The 17,254-nt window shown below is 43.7% G+C and overlaps 1 protein-coding gene across 1 annotated transcript in view; it reads right to left on the bottom strand.

The window, feature by feature from the left end:
* The window catches only part of STK11IP (serine/threonine kinase 11 interacting protein), a 96,823-nt gene that overhangs the window by 42,347 nt on the left and 37,222 nt on the right, over positions 1–17,254 (bottom strand). The window contains exons 12-15 of the mRNA XM_082260938.1: positions 13,842–13,982; positions 13,630–13,708; positions 8,875–9,258; positions 2,239–2,435 (exon numbers count right to left, since the gene is read on the bottom strand). Of these exons, the coding sequence (XP_082117064.1) occupies positions 2,239–2,435; positions 8,875–9,258; positions 13,630–13,708; positions 13,842–13,982 (801 nt within the window). The remainder of the gene's footprint in view (positions 1–2,238; positions 2,436–8,874; positions 9,259–13,629; positions 13,709–13,841; positions 13,983–17,254) is intronic.

The following is a 17,254-nucleotide window of genomic DNA, read 5'->3' as shown; positions in this document are numbered from 1 at the left end:
TATTGGATTTAGGTCAGGCGGGCATGGGGGCCATTTAATGGTATAAATTCCTTCATTCTCCAGGAACTGGCTGTATACTCTCGCCACATGGGGCCAGGCATTGTCGTGCATCAGGAGGAACCCAGGACCCACTGCACCAGTGTGGGGTCTGACAATGGGTCCAAGGATTTCATCCCAATACCTAATGGCAGTCAGGGTGCCATTGTATAACCTGTAAAGGTCTGTGCATCCCTCCATAGATATGCCTCCCCAGACCATCACTTACTGACGGCTTCTCCAGACCCTTTCACGTATGTCACATGTGCTCAGGGTGAACCTGCTCTCATCTGTGAAAAGCACAGGGCGCCAGTGGCGGACCTGACAATTCTGGTGTTCAATGGCAAATGCCAATCGAGCTCCACTGTGCCGGGCAGTGAGCAGAGGGCCCACTAGAGAATGTTGGGGCCCTCAGGCCACACTCATGAAGTCTGTTATATGATTGTTTGGTCAGACATTCACAACAGTGGCCTGCTGGAGGGAATTTTGTAAGGCTCTGGCAGTGCTTATGCAATTCCTCCTTGCACAAAGTAGCAGATACCAGTCCTGCTGACGGGTTAAGGATCTTCTACAGCCCTGTCCAACTCTCCCAGAGTAACTGCCTGTCTCCTGGAATCTCCTCCATGCTCCTGAGACTGTGGTGGAGACACAGCAACCCATCTGGCAATGTCATGTATTGATGTGCCATTCTAAGGGAGTTGGACTGCCTGTGCAACCTCTATAGGGTCCAGGTATCGCCTCATGCTAGCAGTAGTGACACTGACCCTAGCCAAATGCAAAACTAGTGAAAAACAGTCAGAAAAGATGAGTAGGGAAAAAATGTCAGTGACCTGTAAAACCATTCCTGTTTTGGGGTTTGTCTCATTGGTGCCCATCTAGTGCACCTGTTAATTTCATTAACACCAAAGCAGCTGAAACTGATTTACAACCCCCTCTGCTACTTAACTGACCAGATTAACATCCCAGGAGTTTAAATAACCTTGATAATATACTCTGATTAAAAAGTGTTCCTTAATTTTTCAGAGCAGTGTATATTCACTTATTCTCCTGCATTAGTCACCACTCTTTCCACAGCCTGCTGACTGAACAATAAAGGATCTGCAGAAAACAGATGAGGTAATTCCTGTTCCTTCACAATTTAAAAATCATTATGTTCCAGTATTAGACTGTCAAGATAATACAAACTGATAAAGCCCTGACTGGCTCAAACTGCTGACCGCGTCTCTCCCCAGTATAAGTGATGTAGGAGATACATCCTTGGAAATGTGTTAAAATACTTTTAGGGGGTTATGTCCTAATTCCACACTTAGTCAGTACTGGGTCAGTGTTCTGATTTAAAGCTGAACTCCAGGAATTCAGACACTTTGTACAATGTGCTGGAATACTAGGGGTTAAAGTGTTACTAAACCCAGGAACCTGCAGTCACTATATCTGGCCACCCACAGTACACAGAACATGGAAATGCATTTATTTTAGTAAATATAAACTGCTTAATACCTTTTCTCATCAGCAGTATATAGCAGTCTTGTGACTTCTATCAGTGTCTGGGTAAAGCTTGTAGGAGGAGTTTTCATTCTCCTCTGACTGTCCTATGAGACCCTCTGTCTGGACAGTGCTGATTACATGCACTCTTCCAAGATCTCTAGTGTGGGAACCTGGCTGTGACAGCTTGTGACTTCACAGCCGGGTGCGCACTGCACATACACAAGTCGTGCTGCGCTGTGAATGGCTGGGCAATCTTCTGGGACCTGTGACGTGTCCCAAAAGATTGCAGGGAGGGAGAGGAGAACTTCTGCTTGAGCCGCCTAGACAGCCTGAGCGGAAGTGGGAGCGGGTACCTGTCAAATCTAAGAACATGCTCCCCCCCCCCCCCCAAAAATGATATGCCAAATGTGGCATGTGAGGGGTCAGCAGTATTTAAAGTGTAAGTTCCACTTTTGGATGTAACTCTGCTTTAACCACCGTGTGTTCTACTCTGCATACCTCGCCATAGTCTCCTGTTCTTGAAAACACAGAAATGGTTTCCTGTAGTTACATTATGGCCCTGCAGGGTGACTGCTAAACCCTTCTGGGTTTTACATGGCTGGGTCATTACCCATAATTCCTTGTTATTAGCATGACAGAACAGAAGCTAAACTGCCACAAAACACACAATTCCACCTGCAGACTGAGCCCAACCTGAAGCAACCCGCCTCTGCTTACATTCCAGTCCCACAGGGTGAAGGAGGTCTGAATATCCCGCAAACTTTGAAGTTCCCTCCGGAGCAGAACCCTTCCACGTTCCAGATCGATCTCCAGGAGGTGCTGGCGAGTCACACGAACGAAGACCCATGGCCAGTCAGGGTTACGTGGCTGCCCGTTCAAAATAGGGCACACGGTTACTGGCAAGCACAGGGCATCTAGGGAGGTAAAAATAAAAGCCATGAGAAGAAAAATAAATTAATTAGTTATCCTTTAAAGCAGCCATCCCCAATTTTTCCACGGACCGAAGTTAAGGGTTAGATATAGCCTGCCGCCAGATACAGTCTGAATTCACACTGACTTGTGATAAAATGCAGTAAAAATGGATGTACATTTCCATCCACTTTATGCGCATTTTAACTAGTTGCCACCTGCCCTATAGCAGATTTCCGGCTACAGCCGTTCTGTGCAGAATCATATTATATATATATATGAGATAAATCTATCTATCTATCTATATACACACGAGAGATAAATCTAATTTATATCTAAATATATATATCTAAATATATATATATATATATATATATATATATATATATATATATATATATATATATATATATATATATATATATAGAGAGAGAGAGAGAGAGAGAGAGAGAGAGAGAGAGAAAAATTTATATTATATTATATATATATATATATATATACACATACATACATACACACACACACACACACACAGGATTCTGCACTTCCGGGTAGGAGGTGTGCGCCGCTTCTGCGGTGATTAATCACAGCAGAAGCCTAGTATATATATATATATATATATACACACACATGCATACATACATACACACACACAGAGACAGATATATATATATATTAGATTGTAAGCTCTTCTGAGCAGGGCCCTCTAAATCCTCTTGTGTTTTATTGTATTGTATATGTACTGTCTCCCTCTAATATTGTAAAGCGCTGCGTAAATTGCTGGCGCTATAGAAACATTAATAATAATTATATATATAAATATCCATGAAGCATATAATGGTTGCTGAGTGATCGATAAAGAAGTCTTGTGTTTCATCACACAACGAGTTTCCAACCTTTCGTGTGTCTTCACCCTGAGAATATTATGGACTCATGAACTTTAAGGCTTTATATCTATTCACTACTTTGTTAGGCTGCTAATAATTGCCATATACCTTCAACCTCGTCAGAGGCGGTCTTTAGCGCTGCTAGTGTTTATTTGGGCTAAGGCTCTTATACGCACCTTTTTTATGTTATGATTTGAGTATAGCAGCTGCTTCGCTGGTTATATAGGCATATGAGTACATCTTGCTGCATTGCTAGATATACAAGGTTGATCCTAGGAGTATTGCACACACATGAGCGCTGAGTGGGTGGGATAAGGAATATTGTTTCTTTCTTGCTCCTTTCGTATATATATATACAGTTTGTACGGAAAGTATTCAGACCCCCTTAAATTTTTCACTCTTTGTTATATTGCAGCCATTTGCTAAAATCATTTAAGTTCATTCTACTTCCTCATGAATGTACACATAGCACCCCATACTGACAGAAAAACACAGAATTGTTGACATTGTTGCAGATTTATTAAAAAAGAAAAACTGAAATATCACATGGTCCTAAGTATTCAGACCCTTTGCTCAGTATTTAGTAGAAGCCCCCTTTTGATCTAATACAGCCAGGAGTCTTTTTGGGAAAGATGCAACAAGTCTTTCACACCTGGATTTGGGGATCCTCTGCCATTCCTCCTTGCAGATCCTCTCCAGTTCTGTCAGGTTGGATGGTAAACGTTGGTGGACAGCCATTTTTAGGTCTCTCCAGAGATGCTCAATTGGGTTTAAGTCAGGGCTCTGGCTGGGCCATTCAAGAACAGTCACGGAGTTGTTGTGAAGCCACTCCTTCGTTATTTTAGCTGTGTGCTTAGGGTCATTGTCTTGTTGGAAGGTAAACCTTCGGCCCAGTCTGAGGTCCAGAGCACTCTGGAGAAGGTTTTTGTCCAGGATATCCCTGTACTTGGCCGCATTCATCTTTCCCTCGATTGCAACCAGTCGTCCTGTCCCTGCAGCTGAAAAACACCCCCACAGCATGATGCTGCCACCACCATGCTTCACTGTTGGGACTGTATTGGACAGGTGATGAGCAGTGCCTGGTTTTCTCCACACATACCGCTTAGGATTAAGGCCAAAAAGTTCTATTTTGGTCTCATCAGACCAGAGAATCTTATTTCTCACCATCTTAGAGTCCTTCAGGTGTTTTTTTAGCAAACTCCATGCGGGCTTTCATGTGTCTTACACTGAGGAGAGGCTTCCGTCGGGCCACTCTGCCATTAAGCCCCGACTGGTGGAGGGCTGCAGTGATGGTTGACTTTCTACAACTTTCTACCATCTCCTGACTGCATCTCTGGAGCTCAGCCACAGTGATCTTTGGGTTCTTCTTTACCTCTCTCACCAAGGCTCTTCTCCCCCGATAGCTCAGTTTGGCCGGACGGCCAGCTCTAGGAAGGGTTCTGGTCGTCCCAAACGTCTTCCATTTGAGGATTATGGAGGCCACTGTGCTCTTAGGAACCTTAAGTGCAGCAGAAATCTTTTTGTTACCTTGGCCAGATCTGTGCCTTGCCACAATTCTGTCTCTGAGCTCTTCAGGCAGTTCCTTTGACCTCATGATTCTCATTTGCTCTGACATGCATTGTGATCTGGAAGGTCTTATATAGACAGGTGTGTGGCTTTCCTAATCAAGTCCAATCAGTATAATCAAACACAGCTGGACTCAAATGAAGGTGTAGAACCATCTCAAGGATGATCAGAAGAAATGGAAAGCACCTGAGTTGAATATATGAGTGTCACAGCAAAGGGTCTCAATACTTAGGACCATGTGATATTTCAGTTTTTCTTTTTTAATAAATCTGCAACAATGTCAACAATTCTGTGTTTTTCTGTCAATATGGGGTGCTATGTGTACATTCATGAGGAAAAAGAATGAACTTAAATGATTTTAGCAAATGGCTGCAATATAACAAAGAGTGAAAAATTTAAGGGGGTCTGAATACTTTCCGTACCCACTGTATATATATATATATATATATATATATATATATATATATATATATATATATATATATATATATATATATATATATATATATATATATATTCTGCACTTCCAGGTAGGAGTTGTGTGCCGCTTCTGCGGTGATTAGTCACAAGGCCAATGGATGACCACCGGCACCCGCTGATCGGCGCCGAGACACACTGGATGGAGCTGTGCATATATAAACAAGGCTCCGTCCTGTCAGAGGGGATATGCTAGATTTTGTTTCACTACAAAGCATGGAATAAAAACCAGCACATCCATTAGTGAAAGCAGCACATAGTGCACACAAAAACACTGGTTAGTAGCGATGGGCTCGGGCGTGTTGGAATCAAGCCCGCCAGGAAGCCAGCACTGCACATTGCATATCACAGGCAGCGTGTGTATGTGCAGCTACCGGTCGGGAAATGCTCACTGCCTATGATTGGCAGTGTGCAGTGACTGCTTCCTTCCGGGCTTGATTCGAACACGCCCAAGCCCATCACTACTGGTTAGGTACACACCTAACCCTCACCCTAGCTGTTTAACCCCTTTCCAAACAGTGTCATTAGTACAGTGGCCGTGCACATTGTTAGCACTGATCAATGCATTAGTGTCACTGGTTCCCACAAAGTGTCAGTTAGTGTCATATTGTTTGCTGCAATATCACAGTGCCACTATAAGTGGCTGACTGCTGCCATTGCTAGTATAAAAAATAAATACAAACTCCAGTATATATCCCATAGTTTGTAGACGCTATAATGTTTGCATAAACCAATATACGCTTACTGGGATTGTATTTACCAAAAATATGTAGCAGAATACATAATTGGCCTAAATTTATAAAGAAATTTGATTTTTTTTACATTTTTTTTATTGGATAGGTTTTATAGTGGAAAGTACAAATTTTCATTATTGTAGAGCGTCGCGCAACCGCATAATTGTCAGTTAAAGTAACGCAGTGCCGTATAGCAAAGAATGACCTGGTCATGAAGGTGGATAAATCTTCCGTAGGTCAAGTGGTTAACGCACATTGACTTGCATCGATGTGCGTTTTAGCCCACTTGTAAAATGCAGGTCAATGCATAGACACAAACAATAATTGTTTTTTATGTGTGTCCTGTTCACACTACAACATGTAAGCATTTTAATGCAACACAGATCAATGCAGTTGTAGTGTGAACAGGGCACAAAAAACACTTTTGGGTTTATTTAGTAAAAGAAAGTACACTTGGAAGTGCAGTCACTGTAGATCTGAGGGGGGCATGCAAGGAAAACAAAAAGCAGCATTTTAGCTTGCACATGATTGGATGATAGAAATCAGCAGATCTTCCCCTCAGATCTACAGTGACTGCACTTCCAAGTGCACTTGTAGAGCACAGTGGATTTGCCTTTATTAAATCAACCTCTGTCTAAGCGTTGACCTGCATTTTAGAAGTGTGCTTAAATGCAGATTGTTGCAAGTCAACGTGCATTAAAATGTGCATTAAAATGGGTGAAAACCCCAAGTTTACCCCAAATCAGTGTGAATTCAGCCTCACTCACACAGTGTGCGGTGACTGTTTTACAGCATTGTAAAACGTCTATCAGCACAAGGAAACACAGGAGACAATTGCTTCCTAGGTGTACCATTCACAATGAAATGCAGCCCATGGCACGAGATGCTGCATTTTATCGCAGAGCACCATGCCAAATTTCATGGAAATGAACAGCAGCACAGTGCATTGCACTGCTGTACATTGCCATGAATGAAGTGTACGTTTTCTACACTTCAAATAAAGTTTAAAAAAAAAACAAATAAAAAAAAAAAACAAAAACAAAAAAAAAACGGGAAGATGTGGGATGCACTGAATCACAAACCATACTGCCCCCTACAGCCGCCGGAAACAGACAACTGCCAAGGCAGTAAAGCACTCTGGAAGCTCTCCGTTTCCATGTGAATGTGTGGAGCCATGGACTGGTAACGGTACACGGCCCAGGGGTTGGGAGCCTCTGCTGTAAAGGGAGATCTGAAACAAACTTACTATACGACTTTACAGAGTCTGCTCTGCCAAGGAGAGAATAAAAGTAAATTAAGAAAAAAATAGGCAGGGCTGCACTATTATATCTTAGTTTAAGAGTGAGAATTCGTTTTTACTGAAGACTGGTTCTCTTTAAGGGTTAGAAAAGAAACCCTTATTTGTTTTGAATACAGTGGGAAGGGTTGGAACCTCTGATGGATTTTTCTTGCTGAGTCTTCCTATTGGGAGAGATTTGCCCTCACTTCCTGTCAGGACAAGAAATTAAGGGGTATCTCTACAACAGGGGCACAGACAAAAAAAAAAAAAAATTAGAACACTTAGGCCACTTTCTCAGGGGCTTTCCGTTCAGGTCCGCCTGTCAGTTTTTCAGGCGGACCTGATCGGATGCTCCATGTACCTCTATGGAGCAGCGGATGTCAGCAGTGACCTGTCAGCAGACATGGAGCAGCGGATGTCAGCAGACATGGAGCAGCGGATGTCAGCAGACATGGAGCAGCGGATGTCAGCAGACATGGAGCAGCGGATGTCAGCAGACATGGAGCAGCGGATGTCAGCAGACATGGAGCAGCGGATGTCAGCAGACATGGAGCAGCGGATGTCAGCAGACATGGAGCAGCGGATGTCAGCAGACATGGAGCAGCGGATGTCAGCAGACATGGAGCAGCGGATGTCAGCAGACATGGAGCAGCGGATGTCAGCAGACATGGAGCAGCGGAAGTCAGCAGACATGGAGCAGCGGATATCAGCAGACATGGAGCAGCGGATGTCAGCAGACATGGAGCAGCGGATGTCAGCAATGACATGTCAGCAGACATGGAGCAGCAGATGTCAGCAGACATGGAGCAGCGGATGTCAGCAGTGACCTGTCAGCAGACATGGAGCAGCAGATGTCAGCAGACATGGAGCAGCGGATGTCAGCAGACATGGAGCAGCGGATGTCAGCAATGACATGTCAGCAGACATGGAGCAGCGGATGTCAGCAGTGACCTGTCAGCAGACATGGAGCATCGGATGTCAGCAGAGATCCGATCCTGTTCGTGAAATCAGGACAGATGGAAACCCCATTTTCCATCCGTCTGGAGGATCGGGTCGGATGAAAATGGACAGGCGGTCAGTTTCCATCTGATCTCCCATAGAGGAGAGCGGGGATCTGACAGATCTGTCTCTGCAAAGTAAGCAGAGATGGAGCTGTCATCTGCCTGCTCAGCAGGGATCGGCGGATCAATCCCCGCTCCCCGCTGAGAAAAACGGAGTCCGCCGAGCACACTGCTCATGTGAAAGGAGCCTTAGGAAGGGTAATCTCCAACAATGTTCTACTTACTGTCAATCCTTATCTCAGTGATACCCACCCCCATTTTCTTATACAGGTGTCACACAGACAGGAAGTTAGACACAAACTCCTCTAAGGGGCCTCAGAAAGAGATAAAAACCTGAAAAAATTTGGACTCTACCCACAAGGAACTGCACAATGCCCGCTGTACTAAATCAATAAAGGGGCAATGTGACCGTATCTTTTTAATGAGCATGCACACCTTACCTTCTATAATCTCCTCCTCCTCCTCTTCTTTCTTTTCAATCTTCTCTGGCTTCCACAATCCATCCTCCAGGACATCCTCTATCTTCTCCATCAGCAGATCTGCGGTTGCAGAGACTGTACTGACCTCCGGGGTGGGAGGTCTAGCTGGACCTGGGTTCGAAGGGACAGGTGACAAGCTGTCTGTTCTGCCAGCTGTCTGTATTATTGTCGGGGATGACTTGCTTTTAGTGAAAGGCTGGGAAAATACGGGTCTTACGGGACTCTCACTGCAGTTTCGGCCTTTGCTAAGCTCCTCCTCCAGGTGAGCGCGGTACTGCAGCCAATCGTCGCCAAACTGTTCACGGAAGCTATCTGTGCGCTCAATGTCTTTCTGGTGCTGCAGAACTGTACAGGGAGATAAGAGTACCAATGAGTGGATGCAATAGAAGGTAAAAGTAGTACACAACAAAGTTTGTGGAGACTTGACCATCACACCTGTCTGAGTTGGTTAGACATTGTATTCCAAAACAATGGACATTGAAATGCCCCCGGGACTATAACAGCCTCCTCTATTCTGGAAAGGCTTTCCACAAGGTTTTGGAGTGTGTCTGTAGGAATTCTATTGATGGTGGATGAGAAGACCTGGCTCCCAATCGGCGGTCCAATTAATCACAAAGGTGGTCAGTATGGTTGAAGTCAGGGCTCTGGGCCGACCACTCTAGGTCCACCACACCAAGCTGGTCAAACCATGTCTTTATGGAGCTGGTTTGTGGACAGCTGCTCAGGCATTGTGGAATAGAAAAGGATCTTCTCCAAACAGGGTTGGAGAACTGTCTATAATGTCTTTGTATGGTGTAGCATTACCAGTATCCTTCACTGGACACACCTTAAAGTGGTTGTAAAGGCTGAAGATGCATTAGAGCATGGGTGTCCAACCTGCGGCCCTCCAGCCATTGCAGAACTAAAAGTCCCATGAGGCATTGCAAGGCTAACAGTTGCAAACATGGCTCCCAAAGGCAGGGACTTGTATTTTTGCAACAGCTGGAGGGCCACAGGTTGGCCACCCATGCATTAGAGTAAAGAACCTTCTGTGTGCTGCTCCTCCCACAGCCCCCCCTAATACCCACCTGAGTCCCCTCTGGATCCAGCAATGTGCACGGGAGCCTCTACTGTCCCGGGTCCCTCTTTCCTCATTGGCTGAAACACAGAAACTGGAGCTATTGACTGACATTGCTGTCAGTCACAGCCAGTGAGCGGGTGGTGGGCCAAGCCACAGCTCCATGTGTCTTATGGATGCACAGAGTGGGGCACGGGAGGATGCACACACCAATTCCCTCATAGCAAAAGGGAGGAGCCAGGAGCGCCGGTGGGGGACCCGAGAAGAGGAGGATCTAGGCTGCTCTGTGTGAAACCATTACTCAGAGCAGGCACGTATAATATGTTTATTGATTTTGAAACTGAAGCTTTAATATTGCTTTAATTCAATAATTTGCAGGCCATATAGTAGGTGTGAGGGTCAGGTGTTTATAAAGTGTATATAAAACTTTACAAACAAAAAGGATGGACAATATTTGTTAAAGATAAGAACTCCAGGATATATACCAGCTACCATTACTGACTTCTTTATGAAAAAGCTAACTGCCTGGCTGTCATCCTGATCTACTAGGTTAAGTACTTTAAGACTAAAAGACTTAAAAAAAACTTAAACCCAGGATCCTGCATTCATTATATCTGCTCTAAAAGACAAAAAAAAACAAAGCTTTATTATCACTTTATGAACTAGAATATGCAAAATAATTACTAATACTTCATCTAGGTGAAGATTTTAAAGTAAATATTTCAAAAGAGAAAAATTGGGTCTGTCATTTCTGAAAAAGCTAGTTGCCCGAGTAAAGTCAGAAGTCCATGCTTCTAGGTCAGTGGCCTAAAGGAGTCTCCAAACTTTCTAAACAATGAGCCAGTTAACTGTCCTTCAGACTTTAGGGGGGCTGGACTGTGACCATTAGGAGTAGAATTTGTCCTGGTGTCAGTTGGAGTAAACAATGCATCTTTAGCATTAGAGGGAGAAATAGTGCCCCATTATTGGAGTCAAATGGAGGAATAGTGCCCTATCATTAATGTCAATGGAGGAAATAGTGCCCTATCATTAGTGTCTAATGGGGGAAATAGTGCACTATCAGTGTCAAATGTGGGAAATAGTGCCCTATCATTAGTGTCAAATGTGGGAAATAGTGCACTATCATTAGTGTCAAATGGGGGATATAGTGCACTATCATTAGTGTCTAATGGGGGAAATAGTGCCCTATTATTAGTGTCAAATGGGGGATATAGTGCACTATCAGTGTCAAATGTGGGAAATAGTGCCCTATCATTAGTGTCAAATGGAGGAAATAATGCCCTATCATTAGTGTCAAATGGAGAAAATAGTGCCCTATCATTAGTGTCAAATGGAGGAAATAGTGCCCTATCATTAGTGTCTAATGGGGGAAATAGTGCCCTATCATTAGTGTCAAATGGGGGAAATAGTGCACTATCAGTGTCAAATGTGGGAAATAATGCCCTATCATTAGTGTCTAATGGAGGAAATAGTGCCCTATCATTAGTGTCTAATGGAGGAAATAGTGCCCTATCATTAGTGTCTAATGGAGGAAATAGTGCCCTATCATTAGTGTCTAATGGAGGAAATAGTGCCCTATCATTAATGTCTAATGGAGGAAATAGTGCCCTATCATTAGTGTCTAATGGAGGAAATAGTGCCCTATCATTAGTGTCAAATGGGGGAAATAGTGCACTATCATTAGTGTCTAATGGAGGAAATAGTGCCCTATCATTAGTGTCTAATGGAGGAAATAGTGCACTATCATTAGTGTCTAATGGGGGAAATAGTGCCCTATCATTAGTGTCAAATGGGGGAAATAGTGCACTATCAGTGTCAAATGTGGGAAATAATGCCCTATCATTAGTGTCTAATGGAGGAAATAGTGCCCTATCATTAGTGTCTAATGGAGGAAATAGTGCCCTATCATTAGTGTCTAATGGAGGAAATAGTGCCCTATCATTAGTGTCTAATGGAGGAAATAGTGCACTATCATTAGTGTCTAATGGGGGAAATAGTGCCCTATCATTAGTGTCAAATGGGGGAAATAGTGCACTATCAGTGTCAAATGTGGGAAATAATGCCCTATCATTAGTGTCTAATGGAGGAAATAGTGCCCTATCATTAGTGTCTAATGGAGGAAATAGTGCCCTATCATTAGTGTCTAATGGAGGAAATAGTGCCCTATCATTAGTGTCTAATGGAGGAAATAGTGCCCTATCATTAATGTCTAATGGAGGAAATAGTGCCCTATCATTAGTGTCTAATGGAGGAAATAGTGCCCTATCATTAGTGTCAAATGGGGGAAATAGTGCACTATCATTAGTGTCTAATGGAGGAAATAGTGCCCTATCATTAGTGTCTAATGGAGGAAATAGTGCCCTATCATTAGTGTCAAATGGGGGAAATAGTGCACTATCATTAGTGTCTAATGGAGGAAATAGTGCCCTATCATTAGTGTCTAATGGAGGAAATGGTGCCCTATCATTAGTGTCAAATGGGGGAAATAATGCCCTATCATTAGTGTCTAATGGAGGAAATAGTGCCCTATCATTAGTGTCTAATGGAGGAAATAGTGCCCTATCATTAGTGTCTAATGGAGGAAATAGTGCCCTATCATTAGTGTCTAATGGAGGAAATAGTGCCCTATCATTAGTGTCTAATGGAGGAAATAGTGCCCTATCATTAGTGTCAAATGGGGGAAATAGTGCACTATCATTAGTGTCTAATGGAGGAAATAGTGCCCTATCATTAGTGTCTAATGGAGGAAATAGTGCCCTATCATTAGTGTCAAATGGGGGAAATAATGCCCTATCATTAGTGTCGAATGGGGGAAATAATGCCCTATCATTCGGGTCTAATGGGGGAAATAATGCCCTATCATTCGGGTCTAATGGGGGAAATAGTGCACTATCAGTGGCGTTAAATGTGGGAAATAGTGCCCCATCATTAGTGTCAAATAGGGGAAATAGTGCCCTATCAGTGTCAAATGGAGGAAATAGTGCACTATCAGTGTCAAATGGAGGAAATAGTGCCCCTTTGCTGATGTCTGTAACAGGAATTATACCCCATTGTTTATGACAGTAGGAGGAATAGTGCCCCAAGTGATAAAGGCAAGCAAAGGGCCACAGTTTGGAGACCATTGGTCTAAAATATTAAAAGCAAGAGTGTTAGCATGACAGCAAAGCAAATAGCATTTGTAGAATAAGAAGCCTATGACGATGGCAGCATTCAATCAACACAGAAGATGGAGGACATCTAGTGGTGAAAAGAGATCACTACATCAAGGAGTATTATAGAACTAGTCAATATTGCTTCAAGAGTTGCTGTTTTGAAAACCTCTTCGTGGGACAATTTTGAAAAGAAAAAAAAATGACTCCAGAGTTAAGCTTAAAAACAAACGCATTTATCTGCTATGCACATGTATTTCTCTGCTTAGTAAACTGGTTTAAGCTACAAAAAGGTGCTTTTCACTGGAGCTTGAGACCAGCCATACTGACAGGTGAACTACAGCAGGTGTAATATTAACCCCTGTTTATACAGAGCCTTCTGACAAGGGAAAAAAACATAACAGAAATCGGCCAGCACATTTATAGACTATAGACAAACTCTATACCCCACAGCCACAAGAGGGAGCACTGAGACAAGTATATAGAAGGAGTATTGCGAGATACACATACCCACTACTGGCTGACTCCTTGGCTCACGCTCACACTCGCTGTCACTGGGTTCCGAGATGCTGGCTCTGCGCACTTTAACCTGAGTTAAATGAGAAGAATGAAGTCAACTGGAGTAACTATAACAGATCAAACACATTTATGGAAATGCTATTGGCAGTAATAAACCCTTTCTATGGTGCTGCTTTGTTGTCATCACCACTGCAACGCCCCACCTTGGATTTTTTGCGGGGGATCCGGGTGGCGATCCTCTCTGGGGCAGAACAGCTGTCGCTCAGTTCCCCAGTGCAGGAACTCTCGGTGGCCGAATTGCAGCATTGTGGCAGAATTATCCTCTCTCTGTTCATTTGTGTAGTCTGTGGGAAAAACAGAAGTGATTTTAGAGCAAGAAGAAGCAGCTTTCAAAAATGGCCACAACACTGATTGTAGAAACTCATCCTCCCAAAAAGAGGATTTAGATTTTTTAGAGACATATACACACATACAAATCAAGACACAAATTGTGTAAAACAAGTAATGTTGTTCCACACTTGCTGTGGTACTACAGTAAGGATACAGGATGAACGCCCCCCCCCCCCCCAAATTTTACCTGTCCACGTTGCTGGTCCCTTTATAGTAGGGTCCAGGCTTCACTCGTCATAGTCAGCATACCCTTGAAGAGGGATGACTACGGCCCTGGGCCTATATACCCATATTATATGTATGTGTGGGTGTGTATATATCTCAGATTGTAAGCTCTAACGAGAAGGGCCCTCTGATTCCTACTGTATTAAAGTGTATAGAATTTGTATTGTCTACCCTCGAGTTGTAAAGCGCTGCGTAAACTGTTGCCGCTGTATAAATTCTAAATTTATATATTATATATATATATATATATACACACACACATATATACATACATATACATACACACACACACACACATATATATATATATATATATATATATATATATATATATATATATATATATATATATATATATATATATATATATATATATATATATATATATATATATATATATACATACATACATACATATACATACACACACACACTATGTCTCACGGAAGTACGTACACCCCTCACATTTTCGTAAATATTTTATTCTATCTTTTCATGTGACAACACTGAAGAAATGACACTTTGCTACAATGTAAAGTAGTGAGTGTACAGCTTGTATAACAGTGTAAATTTGCTGTCTCCTTAAAATAACTCAACACACAGCCATTAATGTCTAAACCGCTGGCAACAAAAGTGAGAACACCCCTAAGTGACAATGTCCAAATTGGGCCCAAAGTGTCAATATTTTGTGTGGACACCATTATTTTCCAGCACTGCCTTAACCCTCTTGGGCATAGAGTTCACCAGAGCTTTACAGGTTGCCACTGGAGTCCTCTTCCACTCCTCCATGATGACATCACGGAGCTGGTGGATGTTAGAGACCTTGCGCTCCTCCATCTTCCATTTGACTATGCTCCACAGATGCTCAATAGGGTTTAGCTCTGGAGACATGCTTGGCCAGTCCATCACCTATACTCTTAGCTTCTTTAGCAAGGCAGTGGTCCTCTTGGAAGTGTGTTTGGGGTCAATATGTTGGAATACTGAGCTGTGGCACAGAGGGAATCATCCTCTGCTTCAGTATGTCACAGTACACATTGGCATTCATGGGTCCCTCAATGAACTGTAGCTCCCCAGTGCTGGCAGCACTCATGCAGCCCCAGACCATGACACTCCCACCACCATGCTTGACTGTAGGCAAGACACACTTGTCTTTGTACTCCTCACCTGGTTGCCGCCACACACGCTTGACACCATCTGAACCAAATAGGTTTATCTTGGTCTTATCAGACACATGACATGGTTCCAGTAATCCATGTCCTTAGTCTGCTTGTCTTCAGCAAACTGTTTGTAGGCTTTCTAGTGCATCTTTAGAAGAGGCTTCCTTCTGGGACAACAGCCATGCAGACCAATTTGATGCAGTGTGCGGCATATGGCCTGAGAACTGACAGGCTGACCCCCCACCCCTTCAACCTTTACAGCAAAGCTGGCAGCACTCATACATCTATTTCCCAAAGACAACTTCTGGATATGACTCTGAGCACGTGCACTCAACTTCTTTGGTCGACCATGGCGAGGCCTGTTCTGAGTGGAACCTGTCCTGTTAAACCGCTGTATGGTCTTGGCCACCATGCTGCAGCTCTGTTTCAGGGTCTTGGCAATCTTCTTATAGCCTAGGCCATCTTTATGTAGAGCAACAATTATTTTTTTAAAATCCTCAAAGAGTTCTTTCCCCAAGAGGTGCCATATTGAATTTCCAGTGACCAGTATGAGAGAGTGAGAGCGAAAACACCAAATTTAAACACACCTTCTCCCCATTCACACCTGAGACCTTGTAACACTAAGGCCCCTTTCACACTACGTCAGTTGTCATCCGTTTTTCGTCAGTTGTTATCCGTTTTTCGTCAGTTGTTATCCGTCTTTCATCCGTTGTCATCCGTTTTTACATAGAGATGCATTGATGTCAGTTTTTCATCCGTCAACGGATGGATGAAAAACGGACAGCGTGTGTGAAAGGGGCCTAACGCATCACATGACACCGGGGAGGGAAAATGGCTAATTGGACACCAGGAAAACGTAATTTGTGATGAAACGCGTCGGGTCACGGCGTGCTGACGTCACCTGCATTACCCGGAAGGACAGGCAGAGCGTTAGGCCGGCTTACATCCTTTTCAGCGCATATTGATCTACATTGTGTAAGTGGATTACTTTTATATTTCTTAATAAATGAAACTGGTTTACACTATGGAGCCCCTATTATTATTTTTCCATATTGTGGCTGTTTGGTGACCTCTGGATCTGATAGTGCGGGACGAGCGTGCCATACAAGTGGACCTTACTGCCCTCCCCCCTTGTCAGTGAGTGCGCTCTCGGGAAGTCTCCTGCATTTTCACTGTCGGATGTCCTGTAGACCCTTATGAACATTGGTGTACCTAGATTACCTTAGTGGTTGTTTGGCTCCATTACCTGTGCTATCTGGTAAGCAGATTTGCATGTGGTGGTGGATTTGTGCACAGGCGGTGGAGGACAACACATCACGTTTCTGCATTTTACGCAAGCATTGATATACTTTAATCACCATTTCACTCATTGGGACTTTTTCTTTAGCTATTTATGTGACAGTTCATCAATATATTATTATTGATCACATGGACATTTTTTTAGTCACAAATTTATGTGTCACTTAAAGCGGAGTTCCACCCAAAAGTGGAACTTCCGCTTAAGGGAGTCCTGACCCCCTGACATGCCACATTTGGCATGTCATTTTTTTGGGGGGGGGGGGGGGGAGCGGGTACCTAGTTTTGACAGGTACCTGCTCCCACTTTCGCTTGGAGCGCCGCGGCGCCCTGAACGGAGGTTCTCCTCTCCCCCTCCCTCCCTGCAATCTTCTGGGACACGTCAGAGGTCCCAGAAGATTGCCGGCCAATCAAGACGTGATGCGCGACTCGCGCATGCGCAGTGGGTACCCGGCTGTGAAGCCGCAAACTGTCACAGCCGGGTGCCCACAGCAGTGATGCCGGCGCCGAGGGAGAGGATCAAAGCTTCGGGCGGCCGCATCGCTGGA

Source organism: Pelophylax lessonae (assembly GCF_965119305.1).
Source record: "Pelophylax lessonae genome assembly, chromosome: 6".
Taxonomy (NCBI): Eukaryota; Metazoa; Chordata; class Amphibia; order Anura; family Ranidae; genus Pelophylax; species Pelophylax lessonae.
Note: the sequence above shows the minus strand (reverse complement) of the source record. Positions and strands in the feature narration are given on the sequence as shown.